Below are 24660 nucleotides of genomic sequence, written 5' to 3'. Positions count from 1 at the left end.
ATGGAATGTTTCAAAAGATATTCCACATTTTATTTGAAGAGTTTTTGAAAATAGAAGATCTACAAGCTCACAACGCGCCCATGTGGCCTAATTTCCTCTTTTGGGCTTGCTTTCCTAGACCTCGTTGCTTGTTTCTCTGTCAAGATCTGGCAACACTACCAGGAAGTGACCCCCGTATCCCATAAGCCAAGAGGATGGAGGGAGGAAATCGGTTTATTTGTAAACAATATTGTCTTTCTTTTGGAGATACTAGCTATTAATTCCACTCTAGTTTCAAATAACATATCTGTGAGTTAAAGCTACCCACTCGTGCTTTAAAATAGATACGACTTTCCTTCTTTCAAGCTGGCTAAAAGTGACATTCTACAGTAGCTGCCTACAGTGTGTTTGTCCCTCTGGTATATGGGATCTAAGTGACTACGTTTTATCATCGTGGAAACGTGTTTCAGACTTTTTTATTTTATTTTACAGTTTGTGTGACTGGAGGGAGAAGCATAATATTTATTTTGTTTCTCTGGAGGAAGAAGCATGATGCTTATTTTCTAGAGAGAAGGCATTGTAAGTAACTGTTCACTGTGAGTCGTGTCAGTCTACTGAAAGACACTCAAATGAAGTGAATGAGATCAGATGAGCAACATGATGATCGACTATAGGAGTAAATGGGACGTGGTGGCTGATATCATCTTCAGCCAGAGGAACCTGTCTGGTGCTGATGGGACTGTGGACAGTGTCCACTGTCTCTGTTCCAGGGCCTTTGTGCAGTAAGTGATGCTGCTGATTAAACATTGCTTTCTTTAACTCCAGTGATGGAAGAAGTACTCACATGTTGTACTTAAAAGTATAAGTAAAAGTATCAATACTGCAATGGAGAAATACTCTCTTACAAGTTAAATTACTGTATTCAAAATGCACATGAGTAAAAGTACAAAAGTATTGGCATCCAGTACTTAGTTGTTCAAAATGTATACAAATCCTTTGAAAATAGCAGATCTACAAGCTTGTAGATCTGCTATTTTAAAATGGCCGAAATACATATAGGTTTGAAGTGGTTAACGCATGTTTTGTGATGATAATAATAATCTGAATCTGCAAAGTAACTAGTAACAAAAGCTGTCAAATAATTGTTGTGGAGTAAAAAGTACAATATTTGCCTCTGAGATGTAGTGGAGTAGAAGTAAAAGTATTGAACAATGGAAATACTGAAGAAAGTAAAAATACCTCAAAATTGTACTTAAGTACAGTACTTGAGTAAATGTACTTAGTTACTTTACAGTACACTGGGTGAAAAGCAATGATTTTGGGAGGGTATCCCTCAGGCATACCCCTGATACTTAAGGGAGTATGTGTGTGTATGCTGCCCTCATTCATTAATGTACCACCTCCCACATACCTCCCACATATTCAGGTGTATGTACCATTTCTGAGACCTTCATTTGCATTTACCCCCTGTGGTGTCTGGCCAGCAAGGACCTCACACACCCACCCCTCCCACCCCAACCACTTCTGAGCATGTGCAGAAAACTACATTTGATTGGAAGCTGTGGCTTATAACCCCACCCACCCACCCCACATTCTGCATGCTAATTCTTGTATAAACCCCCTAGTTTATACCCCCCCCTCCCCCCCTCAGTGGGAAGGGTGGTTTATAGTCCCCCCCCACTACCTGCACTAATTTATATATATATATATATATATATATATATATATATATATATATATATATATAAAACAATATAGAAAAACACATAGGCAGAACTCATGTAATAATGTTTATTGATCAAGAAAAATAAATTTATACAAAACAATGGAACAGGAGCACACAGATAAGGTAAACTGTTTCAAAGAAAAGTATTTTGTTCCAGGGACCCCAGAAGCAAAGATTTGAGTTAAAAATGTTCACTCTAAAAATATATATATTCAAATATTCTGAATCAGAATCAGGTTTATTGTCACATCACAGGTTTAATTAAAAAAAGTGGGTGAAATGTGTGTCTATATACTCACACTAGCACCTGAGATAAGATATGTGCATGAACATAGCAGCAATGTATACTGTGCATGATATACTTATGGACGTTAGTTAAGGTGCTTGGGAAAAAAAAGTCAAAAGTCAGTGCGTTATACACAGGATTACGGTGCAAAATGTCAGTGTGTGTCGACCGCATAATCCACATAGACTGACATATAGTCAGCAAGTAGTGCCATGAGGAAGAGCAAAGAAAAATAGCGGGAAAGGGAAAACAAAGTCACTTGTAGGCTACTCATGTAATCCACGGTGGGTGGGTCCAAGGAAGAGCTAAATCCAAGTCATGTGTCCCTGGTATAATCCACAGGAAGAAATACAGAAAATAAAGAAATATATTTTGTTCCAGGGACCCAGAAGCAAAGAGTTGAGTTAAAATGTTCGCACTAAAAACATAGTCCTCAAGCTCTTTGTCGTCAAGCATTGGGTCCTGGAAAACACAGCGTTTGGTACAAGGTCCTGGAGATGATCTTGTGAACTTCTTCCTGCTGGAGGGTTGAAGATCCAAAATGGCAGTCCTTGAAGCCTTGAAGAAAAACAGAAGAAGAAAAAAAGAATTACAATTAAACCACAAAACCACTGAAACCGGAACACAACAATGTTAATACAATTACCACACTCTACCACACTACTGTGTGTGTGTGTGTGTGTGTGTGTGTGTGTGTGTGTGTGTGTGTGTGTGTGTGTGTGTGTGTGTGTGTGTGTGTGTGTGTGTGTGTGTGTGTGTGTGTGTGTGTGTGTGTGTGTGTGTGTGTGTGTGTGTATTGCCTGCTGACTGTCTGCTGAATCTTCTGCTGAAAACCAAGCCATTGTCCTTTGACTGTTGACATGCAAATTGCAATTTATTCTGGAGATTACCTGTTAAAACTCAGAAAGGTCCTCACACATGTACCGCTGGATGCCAACAACTGTAAAATATATAACAGCAATTACAACTCAGAAAACTTCAACTGAAACAGGAGTGCACAAAAAAAAAAGTTAAATGAAGAGTGTGGGTGTGTAGTACCTTATAAAACTTCATCGTCAACAGTGGGGAAATCAATGGAATTCTCCCTGCAAATATCATTTTAGGGGTTAGTGGGATGAAGCAATGCTTTGCCATTGTATTCAATATAGCCACAGTAAAGACAAACTACAAAGCAATCCAACTTTAGTTACTAAAATGTATAAAGTCTGTGTATTTTACTATACTGCATTATGCTGACAAATTAAATCATGGCATATGAATTGACTAGCTACTTGACTAGGCCACATGTTTTAAAACAATCTGAACTCATACAGGTAAAGGAACACTAGCCTACAACTGATCAAACAGACTGTAGAGAACTGATCAAAGTAAATACAATAAACAGTATAACCTACTAATGATTTACAATTAGATAAAATAGCAGCTTACCATTTACAAAGCTAGTCCGAAAACACCAACAGGCCAGCAGTACATGGTTGAGAAGAATGAATTCACCCAACAGCCCAAACAGTTCGAATGTTTGAAAGTTCTGTTTGGACACATCTGATTGGATAGACACAAAGGTTCCCCTCCCCACCATTTGAATGTGCATGTTAAATGTTGGCAGTCAGAGAGAGAGAGAGAGAGAGAGAGATTGGAAATAAACTATTTACTTAGTTTAGTTAGTTTTAACAAGTTAAACGTTACTATGTAGAGGTACTAATGCTTTGCACTAAACAACAAGCACAAAAGAAGAACTGACATGTTATACTTAAGTAAAAGTATCAATAGTGTAATGTAGAAATGCTCTTACTTGTTACAAGAAAAGTCCATTACATTTTGTTCTTTTGAGCACTACTGGGCCTAGACTAGAAAACAAACTAAATAGTTTATTAACCACATGACTGGTGGTAACCTGTATTTTTGGCAGTGATGGCAGAAGTACTCAGATATTTTACTTAAATAAAAGTAGCAATACCACAATATAGAAATACAGACATAATATAAAAATAATAAAACAAGTAAAAGGCATGTGTTCAAAATGTTACTTGAGTAAAAGTAAAAAAAAAGTATTGGCATCAAAATATACTTAAAGTACCAAAAGTGAAAGTATTAAAATGTTTGAAAATGGCAGATCTACAAGCTTGTAGATTGGCTATTTTCAAATAGCCTATGTATAAAGTAGGGCTAAAGTGGTTAATATGGTGATAGAGGTGGAGCTCCTATTGTCTGAGAGACCTGAGACAATAGGGCCACTGAACCCATCAACACCTTTCATGCAAATGTTGTGCCTGCATGTAAATCTCTACCCCCCAAAATACACACGAAAACACACATAAAGTAAGCCTTGTTTGTGATATAATTTTAACCATTTAATGACCCTTAAACGTACTTGGTAAAAGTACAAAAGTATTGGTATCAAAATGTGTTTAAGTACTAAAATGTTTGAAAATAGCCGATCTACAAGCTCACAACGCGGCGCGTTGTGAGCTTGTAGATCGGCTATTTTCAAATAGCCTAGGTATAAAATAAGGCTAAAGTGGTTAATGTATGTTTTATAATGTAATCATTTATATCTGCAAAGTAACTAGTAGCTAAAGTTTTCAAATAATTGTAGTGGAGTAAAAGTACAATATTTGCCCCAAGACTGCACTCTGATGTGTGTGTGTGTGTGTGTGTGTGTGTGTGTGTGTGTGTGTGTGTGTGTGTGTGTGTGTGTGTGTGTGTGTGTGTGTGTGTGTGTGTGTGTGTGTGTGTGTGTGTCATGCTTTATTCGTATGTCCTTTCTGTAAACTAACACTGCTCACCTATGCAAGACCTAAGAACACATTTTTTTTAAAAATATTTGTATTAGCTTTTCCTTGAATGTCACAATGCAACTTTGGTTCTCTCTCTCTCTCTCTCTCTCTCTCTCTCTCTCTCTCTCTCTCTCTCTCTCTCTCTCTCTCTCTCTCTCTCTCTCTGAGCCCCCCCCACTCTGAACCCCACACCTCCCATTGTTTGAACACACCTCTAATTTACATATGTAAGGGAGATTCCCTAGCAGAGAAAGGTAAACAGTCCTCTCCCGCATTCATTGAAATACTCCCACCAATCATTTATGTTTGGTGGGTGTATGCCTTGCCCACGTATCCAGGTATATCACCTTTTTCACCCAGTGGTACACCACTGTTTAGTTCTCTCTGACAGTGTACAAATGGAACCAAATGGACCTCTTTATAATGGTACATTTGGTTCAATTTGTACACTTAAGAGTTACAGGTTCTCAAAGTGGGGTCCCGGGACCCCCAGGGGTCCTTGAGGGGGTTCCAGGGGGTCTCCACTGCCCCAGCCAAATGAGAGTTAGTTAGGAACCAAATGGACCCTTATGGGTCTGTAACTCTGAGTTTGTACAAATTAGTTTCCATTTGTACGCTCTCAGAGTTAAATTAACACTAATTTTATAGTGTAGATTGGGCTCTCGGAGATGAAAGAAATTCCATGAAATTGGGGTCTGTGGTCTAATGCATATTAAATTGGGGTTCCTTGAAATTAAAAAGTTTGAGAATCACTGCTATAGCCGTAAAATCTTCTCTTGTGGGGGTCCCTTGCATATCCTTTCAAATGGAGGTCCGCCGGCTAATATATGTCAATTTGGGGGTCCTTGACATGAAAAAGTTTGAGAACCACTGCTATACAGTATTGGTCAATCTATGTGAATTGATAGAAATAAAGAATGAAAACAATATTAGTTTGATTATGGCTGATTGTCTGAATCTGTGAATATTGTCTCTGTAGGTATAGGCTAAGTCAGGAGATGTTTTACATAGACATAAATGAGAATGCTGTGAAGGATTCTCTGCTTAATTCCTGGGGTGAAATGTTAGATGAGATTATGGGTGGGTGGATGATATAATCAGTGGTACTCCTAACCTGACTCTGTCCCTGTTTCTCTCTCTTTAGGGACCGAGAGTTATATCGGTCTGATAATCGATACCTTGTCTCTGAGCTGCCAGAAACCGGGCCCCAAGGTTTGTTACAATACCAGCATAGGGCTGGACTGTTATCCAGATATTTGTGGAAATAATTATAATATTACGTAATCCATCTAATTATGACATTGTACTGGTTGTACATTGTTAAGACAAATTGTAAGACATTGTAAGTAATTGTAAGACATTGTACTGGTAGATAATAGATATCAATTGGCTAAAAATGCTTTAACAAGTCTCTTAACTCTATATTCAAGTCGCACTGTTTCAGTTGGAAGTGAGATTCACCATTCTAGTGAATGAGGCAGCCTAGAGGGCGGGCCAAAGAGTACACCTTCCGTATGTCACTGATCACATGGCCCCAACAATCAATTCTCCAGTTCTAGGCAACATAGAAGGGGGGGGGGCTTTTTTCTTATTTCCACACAACAGCTCTAAGGTATATTAAGACATGGTTCAATGTTGAAAATGAGTGGTATTCCCCTTTAACCGCCTCCAACTTATCCAAAGTACTGCCCCTAGGGTTCTTACAAGAAACAAAACATATGACCACATTTACCCTGTTCTTGCCTCACTGCACTGGCTACCTGTGGCATTCAAAAGTGATTTTAACATTTTATTGTTTGCACCTGCTTACATTTCTTACCTTCTGACCCCTCACAACTCTCCCTGTATGCTCCCTGTAATCATAGACTCTCTCAGTCCCCAGGACTTGTAACTGAAGGAAATAGGGCATTTCCCATAAGGGCTCTACACTTGTGGAATAAACTTACACTGGAAATTAGACAGGCTTCAATGAGTTTCAGCATCTTCTGTTTATAGATGATGATCTTGATGACTTAGAAGAAGATGAGGAAGAGGAGAAAGAAGAAGAAGAAGAAGAAGAAGAGGTGGAGGTCTTAGATGAAGAGGCCCAGCTGATGGTCAGCATGGGACTGCCAGTTGCCTTCGGCAGTTTATCTGACCGGAAGAAAGCTGTGAGTAGCCATTCTAACTGAGACTACTGTACTATAAATTGATGGAGAGATTAGATTAGATTGATAGTTCAGTAGTTCTTGATCTCAACCGCAGGTGTCCTCTAACATAATAAATACTCCTTATAGTGTCCTTTATAATAAATACTTACCAAAAATATGATATGTTATAAACCCCCCCCCCCCCCCCCGGACGATTACTTTCATAACAGTGCTATGCGAAATGTGTTCACATTAAAGTTGTTTCACTGTTTCGGCATAGCTTCTACATGGAATAATGGATAAATAGTCTTTATTATTGAGCTAAAATAAGTACTAAATTAGTCATAAACCGTTTTTAATTTTCACCTGACAGAGGATGAGATCAAATAAGAAGACAGCCAATCACTGGGCAGCATCACCAGAAGAGGATGAGTCCGCTGAAGGTAATGAAACAAAGATTTTGTCAGTAGCTGCTAGTGTATTTGGTCCTCAGGTCTTTAGTCATTATATCGGTGGTCAAGAATCTTTTGACACAGTGTCAGCTTTCACTGTATTGTCGAAAAAGGAAAATACATAACAATACATGTTCCCTAGGTTTATACATTTAACATTCAGCAATCAATGACATGTTGTTTATTCATACAGTGGTGTGAAGATGTTGCCCCAATAGTGTTGAGGTGGTTGGACAGTATATACAGTCTACACACACACACACACACACACACACACACACACACACACACACACACACACACACACACACACACACACACACACACACACACACACACACACACACACACACACACACTGTATATGAACATTCATAGGATGCCATTTTGACCGTTTCCCTATAATCATGTTCCTAGCTGAAACCCACACTGAAGTGACTGATCCAGTGGAAGAAAGAACTGGAGAACATGGAGAGAATGTGGGTGGTCAGGATGCCGGCTGGGAAACCTATTGGAGTGAGTAAGAGAACTTGGGGCATGCTGGTAAATGACCGGATAGTGTGTTGACCACAAATGCAATGTCCCCACTCCGATTCCAGCTGAAGACTTGTGTCTCTCCAACTCTCTCCCCCCCTTTCTTCAATTTCCTGTCTTTACTACACACAGGGGTGTCAAACTCATTTTAGATCACAGGCCTGATTGGGCAAAATGCGACTTCATGCAGGCAGGATCAGTTGGTCCAGGCCTGGGAGCATGTGCACACGCACATGCTCCAACAGCTTTCATTTTATTTGTTTTTTTCAAACTGCTCTCATGTGTCTCTGCTATAACTATAAAGTGTTTCAATTTACAAATTGGCGCCGTCGGGCAGGAACCGTGTATGCCCAAAGCTGTTACTTTTCAGGAAATGGGGAAAAAATAACCTGTGTTCCAATTAATCCAATTTATATTATTTAGTCACAAGCTCTTGGAAAAATGGACATTGGTGCAATATTTATAAAACCCACAGACACACTTAAACACTTTCACTTTAAAAAAAAAAATAGCCAAAGAATGTGGTTTCTTATGAGTGCCTAGCAAGCATTACTTCTATGATCTGTATTAACTTAGTCATAGGCTACTAGAATGTTGTGATGATTGATAAAAAAACAGCACTGTTATTTTGGCTAAGATTGTTTTGGTAGTCCCACCCGTTCCATTAATAAACCATTTGAAATGGAACATTAGCAGACGCAAAATGCGGAACTAATGAAACAATGTAGGCTACACAACAGCACCTAATTTTTATTGGCCAGACCTGCTTCCAGCAATCAAACCCAGACAATGAATACAATTAGCCTCTAATTAGGGCCAGAGCACCAACTTATTATCTACAAGCTCATTACCTGAGACCCAAGAGAGGATGGGTGTAGAAGGGAAGGCCTGAATAAATATTTCACTGGTATTTTCAGTGATATACCATATTGTGATTACCTCTGGTTGGACATTTGCATGCTCGGAGATAGTACTTTCAAAGAAACAGATCAGAGAGTACAACATCAGTCACCACAACCTTTGGAGATTATTAAGGGCCGATTCTATTTAAGTTTGTTGGCTATCCCTTGGCCTTACGACAAGGGATAGCCTAAAAATGTTTACATTTTTGTTAACTAAAATTTGCGTTATAGCCTGCGAAACATTTATTGGCAAGGCGCCAGACAGGTGGCTTGTGTAAACAAACTGGCGTGTGATTCCAAATGCAAAAAAATAAAGATATCTGATAGTAGGGGGAATAATTTGAAAAATCATACAGGCATGACATTTGGCACACATGTAAACTGTAAACATAGCAACATCATTTGGTGCAAATGTGTGTGCATGTCTGTGTGTAGGGGACACAGGGAAACTGTCAGAACCTTCCCTAAAACATCCAGGACAACGCTCCATACGTCCCAGACTTCCAAACTGTGGAACAAACTCCCCTTTGCAGTTAGAACCACAGACTCACTCTGAATTTTCCGCCGTAATCTGAAGACACCTCAGACTCCACTTTAGCCTGTAGCGCTTGACCTTCCTTTGACGACCATGCAGTCTTATCAAAGGTTAAAGTGTAATTTCCTATAGTTTGTATAGTTTCAATGTACAGATCATTTATTTTTTGATATTGCACTGTTTAGACTGATGCTAGATTCTTGGTTGACCTATGATCCTATTACTGAGGCACTACACTGTCTCTATGCATTTGATGTACGTGTTTACCTTGTTTATTGTAAATCACTCTGGATTTAGACTAGAGCATCTGCTAAATACCTAAATTGTAAATTGTAGGTCTGTTTTGCACACCATACAGTATGGTACTGCACAGGCTTATGAAACAGCTTTTTTTCACTTTATGGGAGAAAACTGAAGACAAAGAGAAGTATGACTAAGTTACAGAAGTGGTCAATTTTATCACCAACATGTCATGGGTGGACTGGAAACAAAAGTCAGCCTGGGACTATTAATTACAGCAGCCCTCATATTTGTAATTAAAGAAATAATAATAATAATAATAAGTAGTGAAAGCTCATCTGTCAATCAAATAAATACAATAAAATAAATACAAATTAAAGGGCCCCAGCATGATAATCTATAGGGCAAGACCCATACGGTCTTACAAACTAGTATTGTACTGCTCATGGCTCATATTTTGATACTACTTGCCTTTTTTTAACGTTATTGGAGGAAACTGATCATAACAAGATAAAATAAGAGAGAAGTGAGCAGTTAAGTGGTCAATTTCATCATAAATGTTATGTTGAAATTTGTGGACCAGTAGATCATATCTCACACTAGATATACTGTAAATGGTGCTAAATAGCAGTAAAACGTGTGTGTGTGTGTGTGTGTGTGTGTGTGTGTGTGTGTGTGTGTGTGTGTGTGTGTGTGTGTGTGTGTGTGTGTGTGTGTGTGTGTGTGTGTGTGTGTGTGTGTGTGTGTGTGTGTGCAAAACAAAAAAAATGCAACATATTTGAGAAAATGAGCATGTTCTAATGAAATGTTATACCAGGGTCTAGTTTAGAGGTGAGGTACTAGAGATGTAATTGATATTAATTGGCTAATGTGTTGTTTGATGATCATGTCATTTTGTTCTCTGGTCCAAGAATAGTTTTTCAGAGAAACAGCCACTGATATTATTTGTATTCTCACCCTGAAGATGTAAAAATAAATATTGAAGGAACCCAATTGTCCTGAGTGAGGCACAGGATTGTAGACACGTTCTTCTTCAGAAATGTCCACCTTTTTAATATCTGCAGGTCAGCAAGGAGAAGCTCTGCTATGGCAAGGTTGGCTAGAGAAACATCCAGAGATTCAGACAGGCAGCTACCCTGAAATGATGACTTCTCCATGGGAAAACCCAGACACAAAAGCCGCCTGGGAGCAACATTCTACGGAGACCTACTACAGCTACTGGGAACAGTATACATACTGGTCATCTCATGGCTGGATAACTGACTGCTCCGGCAGTAGTATACCTGCTAATGGAGAAGGACAGATGGAAGGAGATATGAGGGCAAACGACGAAGAACAAAGGGATGAAGATGCTGAAGTTGAAGGAAGGGAAGGGGAAAAGGATGGATCTTTTTCTTGCGATGTCAGGGACTCTTCTGAGGTCCAGTCGGAGACGGATAGGATCACCTTGATTGGTCTGCTTGGTGAGATGAGCCTTCGGTCAGAGGTAGTTGATGGCAGAGTGAGGCAAGAGGACCATGTTTGTGGGACTGATGACCCTTGTGATGGTGGTAACGGTCAGAAGAGGACTGCCACCTCCTCAAGGGACAGCACTGCAGAAAATAGAGGTAATAATCAGATAAATATAGCTCCGTCCGTAGTACCCTAACACACATGCCTAAAACTCAGGTTGAAGTCACTTAAATATACTTATTGGTGTTGTTTTAACACTGTTGTCACTTTCTAATGTTTAACACATGCGTAAGTATTCCCATGGAAGACAAGAAAAGAACGGTGTAATTTGTACAAACAACTTGTATCTTGCCATGGAACGCATGAAACCCTTGAAGCCACTTTGACCTCAACTCTTGCCACCACCTCAACATTGGCTGTTGGATAAATCCCCCTGAATATTTCATGACTCCTAGATCAAAAGGCATCTTACATTGAATGAACGGAGCATGTGGTGGTAGCTCATTCATATTTAATAGCTGAACCTAATTTCAGAATCACAACAAAGGCCGAGAGAGGGAAAGGAAAGAGAGAGGGAGGTATAAAGAGAAAAGGGTGCAAAAAAAAAAAGGATGGTGGTGGACGTGCAGGTTGGCTTGTCACAGGAACACACCCTGGCAGGCATTTGTAATCACACCATCAGAGCAAATTGAACATTTCTAATACCTGTCTTGAGGAATGCCCACACCAATTCACCTGCATGATTCAACTTTCAATTCAACAATGATCAACTGATGTAATGATAATTCTTCAGTGTGTAAACATCGCTGATGTGTGATTGTAGATTCCAGGCTTGACGGTGGCCGCCTAGGCAATCAGAATGCTTCAGGAGACCAGAAAAGGTTTAATGGTGAAGATGGTGATGGTGAGGATGAGGATGAGCCACCAAGAGGAGGAGATGCTAAAGTGAAGAGGAGGTGAGCAGTAATAATGTCCGCCAGGTCGGGAGGCGGACATCATGTTTTCACTCCTGTGACTGACTGACTGACTGACTGACTGACTGTGGGAGGTCCTGTATCTATTTGTGTCCAGCAACATTAGAATGGTAATGCAATGAGCCAAGTAATGAAACATGACTTTTAGTTAAGCATACACTTTTTGCTCATTTGGATTTGCTGATAATCATACAGTAGGTTGTTTACTGGAATGCAGGACTTGTTTATGTACCTTTAAGAGCGGGCTTTGGCGTACCTTGAAAAACATTACAAAAAACATTAGTTTGCCTGAAGAAATCCTTGTTTTTGGTCAAAGCATTTTGCTTGTTTGTCCTCAATGCATGCTCGGGGGAAAAAAACTATAATTTTGGGGCTTTGACTTTGAGTGCACAAATGCTTTATCCCTTTCGTTGGCTTTTAATTATTGAAAACATAGCTTTGTTAGCAGTCAAAGTGTGTGTGTGTGTGTGTGTGTGTGTGTGTGTGTGTGTGTGTGTGTGTGTGTGTGTGTGTGTGTGTGTGTGTGTGTGTGTGTGTGTGTGTGTGTGTGTGTGTGTGTGTGTGTGTGTGTGTGTGTGTGCGCCCTGCTGTCCCCATCATTGAAGCTCCTTTCTATGTCTGTAGTGATACTTAATAATCAATCACTGTATCTAACTTTAAAACTCATGTGAAAATGTGGTAGAAATGAACTTCATGAATGCAATGAAATAGGAATTTAGCAAATTCTTTCTAAGGCCTTGGCTCTAAAGCATTGTGGGAAACCATGATAAGTGGTACCCAGCATAGGTTTCACAGAAGAAACATAAACTGCCTTATCATCTTTAAAATGTGAAATTCACAGAAGCAATTGCTAAATCAAAAAGTTGTGAAACGTGTCATATGTATCTAGTTAATATATTGGTTACAAGCAGGATGGAGCCAGTAAAACAGTTGTGTTATTATATACAAGGTGATTTATTCAGTTTGTGGTCATCGCACATCTAGAAAGCCTTAACTTAGCTCATAGCTGTGAGACTAGACAAGCCGTTAGTAAGATCTATGATACAGTATTATGCTGAAGCTTGTGCTAGTATTTTAAGTTTTCATTTTCATTTCAAGAAATGTATCAGAATTTAAGAACATTACTTAAGATTAATGTCTGCCCAATAGCCATGGTATAAGCAGGATAATCTACTCCCATGGTTAATGGCATTTCCAGACACTGGGTTGAGTGGGACCCAGCCTAAAAAAGCAATTAAGGATCATTCTAATGACAGAAAACAATTATTTGACGCGATAGGTTGCTCTCTTTGTTCACACAAAAACACACAAAGTAATAGGCAGTAGAAATTCTAATCTAAAATAGGTGAAATGTTAATAAAGATCAACGTGTTTGTTTTCTTCCAGCCATGAGCTTGATGTGGAGGAAAACCCTCAATTGTCCAAGGAGGAGGCGTGGGATAAACTGGGACTTAAATGCAAACAGGACCCTCTGTAAGTTTGATAAATTGATGATCTTTATATCACTGCATGCTATTTATTATTTACTGTGCAGAATCCCTTGATGCCTGCTTTACTATACACCATGATGATTAGATTCACAGGGTACATTACGCATATACCTGTCTACATTTTATTCACAGTAGCCATAGCCAGTGAATCCCAGCTTGTTTTCTTCTTCTGTTATTTCTCTGTTTTCTTACCCCCTTTTGTCTTTGGCCCCTCCCTCCCTCCTTCTTTGCTTCCTTATTTCCTTCCTTTTAACTTAAAGGGATAGTTCACCCAAAAAATAACTTTTTTTCTATCGATTACCCCCTCCATGGAGACTTGAATTCATGGGTATTTTTTCCTAAGCCATTCCTAAGCCAATGATTTGATGACCGGCAGTGGTTCCGTATGGAGACACAAAGAGTGTCTCCATACTCCACTCCCTCCTTCATTATTGCCTATGTTCATCCTTGTTTCACCCCCATCCTATTTAAGTATTGGGCATCTTGGTGGCGTGTTGGTAAAATACTCATCAACCGCCGCACTCCCAGTAGCAGTGCACTCCAACAAACACAGTTGCAATGTTTGCTAGTTGGAAGGTGGCGGGGTACTTGTGTCCTTATCGCTGCACTAGTGACTCCTACTGGTCGGATGGGGTGTGTGTGGTCAGCGGGGAGGTGAGCTGGGGGAGATAATGCAAACCACCATGCACGTTAGGCCCTCCTGGTGAACCTCTTCGCTGTGAAGTGAGAAGAAGCAGCTGGCGACTCCATTTGTATCAGAGGAGGCAGATGGCCTCCCCTGGCCAACAGTGGTGGTTGGCAGGGACAGGGACCACATAGGGGGATCGACAGTGACTAAACTGGAAGAAAGGAAAAAAGATCAATAAGTTGTTAGAAAATGATTGGCACAATGCATTGAACTTAAGTCTTTTTTGATTAATCAAATGCTGAATTTGAGACAAAAGGAGGAGATTGATTGCTTTTGATTAATGGCCTCCCATTTACTGTAGTACTGTCATGTCTTTGGTTCTTCTGGATACGTATGCACTGCATGGGTTATGGCTATACTACTGCAGTCAACTTTCGTTACACAAGTACACAGTAAACCGAAACAAACAAACAAATGTAATTAAAAACACTGCAGACATTTTCAAACAACAAGACATAGTGGAACAGTGTATATGTATTATAAACGCTAGTAAATTATTAGTCTTGAATTCCAGTTTATTAATGATACGATAATATCACATATTATTGCTCTATGAACCTGAAAAACATAGCATAATTATTATTTATTACAGTTATTACAGGAAATTGGGCCAATTTTTGTACAGTGCCGACTTGCTCTTTAACCATAGGACATGTTTGGTCTTTATAGCCAATATCATACAGTACAGTGTATGTACTAAATCCCTATTCCTTTTGGGTTCTTTTTTTCTACAGCTGAGTTCAATTGAGTTCATAATTCACATGTGTGATTTCAATTAAGCTAATTCATGTATAACCAATAAGGTATTTTTATTTTATTTTTTGGGTGGGGCTTAGCAGGATATTATTTAAGGTTGAGACTAGCTGCTCAATATACATTTGAGGGGTTCATGTATGTTAGTATTTAGGTTTGATCATTATTAAGATCATTGTATCATTTATGTAATATACACACTGTATTACATTGTTTTCTGTTCCTTTTATGTTAGGGAAACCACACATGCACATATCATCTGTAAATTCTAACACACCACCGGTGTTCAATCAATGTGACTGTGTATCTACACTAAAAAGTATACTCTATAAAGCATGGGTCTTCAACTAGGGGTCCGGGACCCCTAGAGTTACTACAGGGGGGCAGCCAAATCTTTGTGATTGGAATTTATTTTTTTTACACTAACAACTTGAACCCTTGTATCCCTATTCTGAGGGGAACATTAGCCTAAAAATAGCAGATCTACAAGCACACAACGCCTTGTGCTGTGATGCGTTGTGTGCTTGTAGATCGGCTAAGTACAGAGCCAAAGGTCAAGTTTACTAAGTATTCATGCTAATGTGTTGAGGGTTACACATTAGCATGAATCCAACACTGATGATAGTGCTGTCAAACAAGTCATCTATGAAAAAGTTTAATCTGCAACACAATGTTATACAATATGTAGTGGGGGGTCCCTGCTTCATCTCTCTCTCAGCTAAGGGGTCCTTGAACTCAAAAATGCCCCGTGGTGGATGGGCATCCTGAGTTGCCCCTAACTTCCCGAAGAATAGTTCCTATTCTGAATAGTGTAAATAATCCTGTATTTGTTTGTGTACTGTTATTGTATGTACTTGTATGCATCAACAGGTTTGACAGCGTGCTGCGGTTTAAAGGCAGTTCGACACAGAAGTGCCAGCCCAGAGGAGCTAAAGCGTGGAGAAGCAGGAAACACGTGGGAAACAGAGGAGCCCACCGTGGGAACAAACACATCTTTTTCACAGACGACGAACACAACACACAGCCACAAATTAACACTACCGTCCACAAGGTACTGCTATTACTGACAATCTTGTCACAACTGTTATGCTTAATTGTATCATTGCAAGGGTACAGACTAGAGTATGTACAATGTAAAGTAAAATGGCTTGGCTTGGAAAGAAAATACATCATTAATGTGTTCTTTTTAAGGGCATCATTGCTAAAACTCCTCCACTCCATCTATCATTGTGGGTTCTTCTCCTTTTTCCCTCTCCTTTGAGCCCTCCCATTCTCTTCTCTTCTTCTCTTTTCCATTTGATTGTAATAGGCATTGCTCAGCATGTTTGGCCCAGCATACTTAATGTCACTCAACTTCCCTCAGTTTCTTGTAGATGTGCGACAAAGGCAATAACATACACACACAATACACAGTGCATGCGCATGTACACATATCCTCTAGTCTCTACATTCACATCCACACATTGTCTTCACAGACAGGCACACACGCACGCACACACACTCATAGGCCTCAGACAGCGTGACCTTGCCATAACAGGTAGACAGGCATACACATTTTTATTCATATGCTGACATTGCAAAATAGTTTTTTTTTATCACTGCACAGAGGGAGAAAAATGTAATGAAATGTCTCAAAAGTTTTCTGCTCTCCTCTGTTCTGTTTGATTCAATCAGATCTTTATTCCCAAACTTGTTTCGTAAGAACATTTATTGCTAATCTACACTACACGCCATCAAAGGATGTCTTTAACAAGTCACAAATGGAGTTGCATTGGTGCACTTTCAATTATCATGGCCCAACTTGGTTTGCACAACCAACTCTGACCATGCCTGGCAGTGAGCTATTTTGTATTCTTTTCAAATCACAGTAACAACAAATGTTAGAAAACCCAATGATGCTACAAATGCAGTGAACCTTGCATACTCTGCACAAATGTCCTTTTTATTTCCCTAACCAAATTGAGTACACACATTACCGGATTCAAATAATTTTGGCTGAGTCAGATACTGAGATACTTCATTTACCCGACATTACATTTAGTTTTTATTTGTTGCCAAAAAGGACTTTAACATTTTTCACAGTTCTTGTTGAGATGTTCCCCCACCCCCCTAAATTAGTGTTACGGTTGAGGAAATGTTTTTTTTTTAATTTTCCTGAGCAAAATGTACACTATCATGCACATAAATGCAAATAAACATACACACACTGGCATATTCTTCTCTCCCAACATACAGATGCACATTAACAATATGCACACACACACGCTGTCACACTGTATTTCCGTTTGTCTGAAACGCACTACGCAAATGTAGTTTGACTTGACTGGGTTTGTTTCTTTTTTCCTCAGGTGCAGAGCTTTCTCCAGAGAGTGGGGAGCGAGTCAGAAATGCTGGCGACACCACGGGATGACCTCCCATGTGACACCTCCCTCGCAGGAGATACACAGCATGTCAAGGACACAACCCCCAGTAATCCTGCACTGGAAGGAGTGCCAGCAAATGAGGAGGAGGAGAAGGGGGTATTAAGGGAAGAGAAGGAGGACGAGGTGGAAGAGCATATAGATGGAAGTGTGGAGGTGGAAGAGTGCCAGTCCAGCCCAAGGTTAGTATAGTTTAGCATTTTTCATTAGTTTTTAGTTTTATTTAGTTTTGCCCTTTTTTGTTTTCAATTTCAGTTTAGTTTTGATCGTTTTTTTCTAAGTGGGTTTGCTAGTTTAGTTTTGCTTTTAGTTTTTCGAAAGGCTTACTTTTAGTTTAGTTTGTATTAGTTTGAGTGTTAGTTTTAGTTTTTTTGTTGTAATATGGGGTAATCAGTGGAAAGATTCAACAAGCTCAGAAAAATAGTGAAAATAGCAGATCTGCTATTTTTGACTAAGACTAAGGACATTTTCTCTCTGACTTAAGTTTGAAAAAATAACATTTTGAACACACAATAGAGTTTCTGTCTGTTTTTTGTGCGTAAATCTTGTTTTTAGTTTTTATTTCAGTTAACTAAAATGTATTTTCTATTCTAGTATTAATTATTTTGTTAGTTTTAGTTAACTATCATAACTCTGGTCCAGCAGTCTAGAGACCAACGATGAGAAGGGGACCCAGGACAAAGTCCTTCCAGGGACACCCTTTACTGTGCAGCAGGAAACCAAGGATGAAGGCAACGGGAGGTCGGTTTATTGTCTGGACATCCCAGACTATCTCCTACCTGACCAACCCAACAAACATACTGGTGAGTCCTAATCCAGTGTTAGAGCTAATCAAGAAGCATGTTTGTTCGTGCAAATTTTTAGTTCTCTTTATAATAAGACTAAATCGATTTTGTCTGATTAACCATTTAAGTCCTGTATTATACAGTACGTCATAGTACAATGGTGGCATGCAAAAACAGTGAAAATAGACTATATGAAGTCATAGCTAGTTACAGCTAATCCTTAATCCACAGATTCCCAAAAGTTTCCCCCCAAAACTGTTATCATCTCTGCCAGGCCAGACAGCCGAAGGCAGAGGAAATTATGTTTTTGCCCCTGTTCATCTGTGAACGGCTGATCTCAGGCACTGCGTTAAACTTTGCACTCATACTCCTCCTAGTAGGCCAAAGAAGAAATCTTTAAAATCGGCCTCATGGTGGCGCTATAATAAGCCGATTCACATTTTTAGTTTAAACCATAGGTCATACAGTAAAAATAATTTCCCCTGGTTGCCTTGGATCATGACGCCACTCCCCATATAGGCCATGGGTATGCCATTTCCACCTGACAAGATGGATATTTGATTGCATTTTATTTCATCAACTCAGTCTGTGTTTCCTACTATATGTGGTTCTCAAAATAATCATTATATTATATTATATTATATTATATTATATTATATTATATTATATTATATTATATTATATTATATTATATTATATTATATTATATTATATTATATTATATTATATTATATTATATTATATTATATTATCATTATTCAAACTGTCATTAGTCAAACTAGTTAGGCAGTAGGTTATTCCTGATGTAACTGGTGCTGACTGACTTTAAAGCCCTTAAGGCTTTAGTGTTGTTTCCACTTCATTTTTCATGCCCATGGTGATTATGAGTAATTCTCATTCCACAAAGGTCAAACGATATGACTTGTCTATCCATCTGTCTTTGATGTGGTCTTTGATCTACCTTTAAATGTACTGCTTTACAGTGGCCTTCTACTGTATATCTGAATAAAATGTCTGTGTGTGTGGCGTGTTACATTAAAAACATCCTAACCCCCAAAAAACGCTTGTGTATCCGAACTGTAGAGCTGAGCGTGAAGGATGCCACTAAGCGGAAGAAAAGAAAGAAGGTGCGGAAGAGGGGAGGGTTTGGTGAGATGCCGGCAGAAATGGCTGCAGAGCCAGAGCTCGCTAAATACTGGGCCCAACGCTACCGGCTGTTCTCTCGCTTCGACGAGGGCATCAGACTGGACCGCGGTGAGTCTACGGTATCTCACACTCGTTTACAGGCTGAACTGACATACCGGTACACAACACCTTGATTCCTTTACACTTGACTCTGCAGCTTTTATTTCAGTTCCGTTTCACAGCACATTATATACAACCAGACAGCAGTTGTCCATTTTTATTAAAGTAAGGAACAAACCAACAACAATTTTACATTTTGAGATAAAACCTTGTTTTCTGTACAAATGAGCTTGTAACATTCAACTAAAATGGTAAATCAAGCCACAAGCAGGTCACATATCTGCTTCAAGAGGCTATTCTTCCATTTCCCTTACAGACCAGTTGACTGAGAGAATACTTTGTTCTGCACTATTGCTCCTGTTCCATGTTGCAATGACATTGAGATACTGTGTCATGAAATAGAGACTGACATCATCTCTGCTTGTGTCTCACCGATTCTTGGTTTTCGTTATATTAGTGTGCCACCCAGTGGTGTTAATGTGCATTACATATCTGCAGAGATGATGTCTTCAAGGGCCGACCCTCAGGGGTGGGGGATGACCTACAAGAATGAATGTCACTGTGTCACTCTACAGTGACAGGACCTGCCACACATACTGTGCATGCTCACACATCAACTGACATAATGGTTGCAGATATGCCAGGTTGAGCTACATCATGAGGTTCAATGCTGAAAGACGGTTGACACCATATCAGTCTCATATTCACTGTTATATGAGTATACACACATGCAGTATTGGTGATAGATGTATATTCATGCATACAATCTCTGTTGATAGACTGTACATTTATACTTATAACTACAGTATATATGATATAACTCAGCCAGTTCCTGTTAACGTTATTTGTTGGTATCTTTATATTAACTTTATTATCTCTCTACTCTTACATGTACCTATCCTGTGTTTCACACTTTAGCAGCAACAGCAGCTACAATACAGTGATAATTGTGGACTTACACAAGGGTCTTATTTACATAAGACCCATGTCTTAATTGGTGAAGCAGTTTTTATTTATAGACGGAGGCTATTTATAAAGTTAGATTTTCCCTGTTCACTAAACAAGAAAGTAATCATGGCTAGAACAAATACTTAGACAACCGTACATAATAATGGGTGTCAGTTGTGTTTTGTGTATTGTGTTCCTCTGTCATATTGCCTCTGTTACTAGCACAACATAAATGTACTCGTATTATATTTTTCTGTAATGACCCTGTGTACAAACCAACTTCGGAAACACATCTCACATGTGAATCATGGCATTTCAGAGGGCTGGTTCTCTGTGACACCAGAGAGAATAGCGGAGCATATCGCCCTGAGGGTCGAGGACACATTCTCGGACGCACATCTGCTCATAGACGCCTTCTGTGGGGTCGGAGGAAATGCCATCCAGTTTGCCCTCTCCGGAAAGAGAGGTATGCCCAGGTTGTGTGTGGGTGTGTCCTTAATCTATTATGTTTAGTAGGACCCAATATGAAGTTCCCTTTGACCACTAAGTCACATGACCATGTTGCTCGAGTCAGTCATGTAATGAAGTATAAAGTAGGTTTTTGGGGTGTAGTGGCGTGAATGAGGTCATTGGTAAAACATTTAAGGTTTTGTACTGTACTATGTGTATTCTGAGTACATTTTGAGGTTTACAGCATGGTTCTGCAGGAGGCTAGCTTGTCATCTATAAGAGCGTGTGTGTGTGTGTGTGTGTGTGTGTGTGTGTGTGTGGGACGTGTGTGTATGTCTGTATGCCTGTCCAGAGATAGTCTTGCAAACTACGGGACTGATTAGTGAACGCTGCCACAGAAGTACCTCCAATCATTTATTTTCACATGATCGCACTGAAACCTTGCCCAAATCTGGAGTCATACTATACGTCATAGATACATCATCAGTGGTGTCGTGGAGGCCACACGGAGTAGGACGGCGTGTGGCCAGTCATTTTTTCACGTGCAAGGTACGGCACGGTACAGTGCACGCGCGTGCACCCTAGAACGTGCCCCCCCCTGTAGATTCACGAGCCAAGTACCCAAATGACTACTTTGCATAACAGGTTTACAAGTGAGTGTGAACATGTGTCCTCACTCCTTGGCTTGCATCTATTCTATAGGCTACACGGTAAGCAACACAGCATCTTGGCTTCAGTAGGGCTGCTGCCAGTATCCTATCTGCATGCAGAAATGCCTCAGCCACTGTCGAAGAAGAGAGATACTCGTTCAAACCAAACTTTTAGTTTCAGCTCTATAATTCATGGCATTCCTTGAATTTGTATTAGTTTAAAAAGACTAAAACTAAGCTAAAAAACATTTCCTATACAAACATGTTTCCTAATTTAAGGTAAAATAAAATGGGCACGGTGTGCAAGCGCTGTGCGCGCACTTGACATCATTAAAATACCGTCCTGCCAGTAAAAAAATCACCATGACACCGCTGTACATCATAGACGACTGACTTCATAGATGACCGATGTCACAGGTCAGTCTAAGATCCACATTGGAGCCACACCGTTCCTATGTTGATGCCGAGATCCACAGAATTTCCTAGTTTAAATGATGAACAATTTAAACAGTATTTTGACCTTTACATGATAGCAAGCATATCACATTCCATTTTACATATCACGAGCACAGAGTTGGTTTGGAAATTATTAATGAATTAATTGATCTGTTCATTAAAATGCCAGGTGATATTTTTTGTACTTATTTTGCCAGTCCTGGCCATTGATATCGACCGGGAGCGTTTGGACTTGGCGCATCACAACGCCACGGTTTACGGTGTGGCTGACCGGATTGATTTCGTGCAAGGGGACTTCCTACAGCTGGCGCCCCGGCTCCGTGGTGACGTGGTTTTCCTGTCACCTCCATGGGGCGGGCCAGACTACTTGACCGCTGACGTCTTTGACATCAAGACCATGATTGAACCAGATGGATATCCTTTGCATATGTTGATTGATTGATTGATTGATTGCTTTATTAACAGTTAGCAAATAGTACAGTGGTACGATTATACAATGATGCTAAAATGATTACACAAAAAGCCCTAAGGGCTTCTTTCCATTGTGGTCCTGTGTAATTCAATTCATCAAGTGAGATAGGATATGATGAGAGGAGATGAGATTAAATGACATAAATTAAGATGATCATCTAACCTAATCTGTTTATGTTCTATTATACCATTAGATGAGATGAGATGACATGGGATTAGTTTAAACGATAGAATGAGATAGATGAGACACAATATCATAAAACTGTACTGAACCAAGAGGGGGAATTTGGTTGTTAAAGCAGTGAGGAACAGCCTTATGGAATAGAAATCGAGAGAAGAATGATTTATCCCAACAATGTACAACACGTCTCACCAAAACCTAGAACTAGATCTAACAGATGTCCTATCAGGTGTACATACTGTAAGGTGCAGCTTCAAAACTGTCCGTTGCGGGGGGGATTGTCTGTTGTCCTTAACCACTGACACTTATGAAATCTTCCGCTTGTCCAAACTGATCTCGGACAACATTGTGTATTTCCTGCCTCGGAACGCCGACATGGACCAGGTTTGTGGTTGAACGTGTGGTTCTGTAGGACAGTGGTTCCCAACCTGTGACTCAATCATGTGGGGGGTCCACACATGATTGAGGGGGGGGGGGGGGTGACAGTGAAATGACAATTTAAAGACTTTTAAGACCTTTTTAATACCTCAACAAAAAAAAAGAAAGAAAATGAAAAAGACCATTACTGCATCTAAACTATACTATAAAAACTGGTGAAACATTGGCAGATCTACAAGCTCGCAAATATGTATCTGTGGAACCGAGTCAAAATAAATTGAATGCCTCAACTCCTACAATTCTAAAGTGCTTAACAGGGTGGGGGACCCAGTTCAAATAGGGGGGTCACGGCCTGAAAAGGTTGAGAACCACTGCTGTAGTAGATGCAATGTATGTACAGTACTGTTCTGTATGTATGTCCACGCTCCTCTGGATGAGAGCATCTAATGCATTAATTATGATAAAAAGCTGTAATCAAAAGAAGTGTTTGTTTAATGTATGTATGTGTATATTTTCTGCAAGCCGCAAACATTTTAGAACGTGATCATTTTTTAAAGTACTGTATTGCAGTTCTGCACACTGACCTACGGTTAACTTTATTTTTTTCCCCCAACAAAATGCATCCTCATTATCAGGCAATTACATGTGTGCGTGTAGCCTCATTATCAAGCTACAAAAAGCAAACAAAAATCTGCCTTAATCGTTTAAGGACATTTATGAGAAGCTTAGACCTCTTTTTAATCATTGTTAAATTGCCTTTTTTTTTAAAGCATTGTCCTAACATACTAAGATATAAAGAATAATGTCATTACAACGGACTACTATGATTTTGAAGCACAAAAAATAAGACAAAATATGCTTAAAAGGGCCAGAACAAATATGAATACAAAAAAATGGAATAGCTGTGTAAATGATAACATAAATAATAAATATAAAAATGATATGTAATAATTACAAAGATTATTGAAGTATTGTCTTTTGATGATTCTGCAATTGTTTTCTGTTTTATATAGTTTTTTTTATATATATTTTTTTATTTGCTTTTTTCATTTTAAAATGCAGGACATACATGATCACAAACAGAACAGAAGACACAACACTAAACAAAACAAAACATAACATAAGAGAGACAAAAAACAACCACTATACCCCAAAACAAACCCTCCCACCCTCACCCACCCACTTATATAGCTTATTTAAAGTAAGAAGGGTAGGCACTAGAAGCAAAGGCCTCAGCCTACACCTTCTCTGCCTAGCTGTTTAGTGTGCAGTCTTTGTGTTTGTTTTGTTGTATGAAGTACCGTAGTGTCATATTTGTACGTGGCTAATGAGCTAAATAAACTATTATAGAGAGAGAGAGAGGTTTTGTGAATGTATAGATATTAACTGTGTGTTTATTACCTTGTCAGATTGCCTCACTTGCCGGCCCAGGAGGAAAGGTGGAGGTGGAGCAGAACCTCCTCAACAACAAGCTGAAGACCATCACTGCATACTTTGGCAACCTCATCAAGTCTGCCTGCTAGAAAAACAACACCAGTTGCTTTTCACCTGCTTTCATCCTGGGACCCAATGTGGTGAAGTTGTTCTTTGTCCACAACCTTTTCAGAACATCTCATGATCCACTTTTTTGTCCCCAACCTCTGGCTTGAGAGAGCACCCTGCCCATAATTATCAGTTTTAATCTATTTGTATTTTTGGGGGGTCATTATTTGTCATTTTATTGTACTTTATAGCTCATTAAAAGCATTTTTTAATATTA

The 24660-nt window shown here is 39.4% G+C and overlaps 1 protein-coding gene across 4 annotated transcripts; it reads left to right on the top strand.

The window, feature by feature from the left end:
* The first annotated feature begins 195 nt into the window (after nt 1-195).
* On the top strand, nt 196-24660 carry tgs1 (trimethylguanosine synthase 1). 4 transcript variants are annotated; one of them, XM_084057633.1, is made up of 16 exons: nt 196-761; nt 5913-5980; nt 6764-6918; nt 7271-7340; nt 7767-7865; nt 10625-11167; nt 11836-11968; nt 13373-13459; nt 15788-15968; nt 17266-17519; nt 17983-18140; nt 19206-19376; nt 20635-20781; nt 22069-22285; nt 22829-22907; nt 24311-24660. In XM_084057633.1, exons 1-16 carry the CDS (start codon nt 628-630, stop codon nt 24422-24424), a joined length of 2610 nt encoding a protein of 869 aa, XP_083913759.1. In that variant the 5' UTR covers nt 196-627; the 3' UTR covers nt 24425-24660. The 4 variants fall into 4 exon arrangements, with proteins under 4 accessions (XP_083913759.1, XP_083913758.1, XP_083913760.1 ...); XM_084057632.1 differs by having other exon boundaries at nt 17980-18140; XM_084057634.1 differs by lacking the exons at nt 20635-20781; nt 22069-22285; nt 22829-22907; nt 24311-24660 and adding an exon at nt 19866-20394 and having other exon boundaries at nt 17980-18140.

The sequence above is a fragment of the Gymnoscopelus microlampas genome (assembly GCF_963454915.1).
Source record: "Gymnoscopelus microlampas genome assembly, chromosome: 5".
NCBI classification, from domain to species: Eukaryota; Metazoa; Chordata; class Actinopteri; order Myctophiformes; family Myctophidae; genus Gymnoscopelus; species Gymnoscopelus microlampas.
This window is presented reverse-complemented; position numbering and strand designations above follow the sequence as displayed.

Coding starts and splice junctions, on each gene's coding strand:
- tgs1 (XM_084057632.1), top strand. CDS start 628: ATGAGCAACATGATGATCGACTATAGGAGTAAATGGGACGTGGTGGCT. Junction 5,981..6,763: donor GCCAGAAACCGGGCCCCAAG/GTTTGTTACAAT, acceptor TTCTGTTTATAG/ATGATGATCTTGATGACTTA. Junction 6,919..7,270: donor TATCTGACCGGAAGAAAGCT/GTGAGTAGCCAT, acceptor TTCACCTGACAG/AGGATGAGATCAAATAAGAA.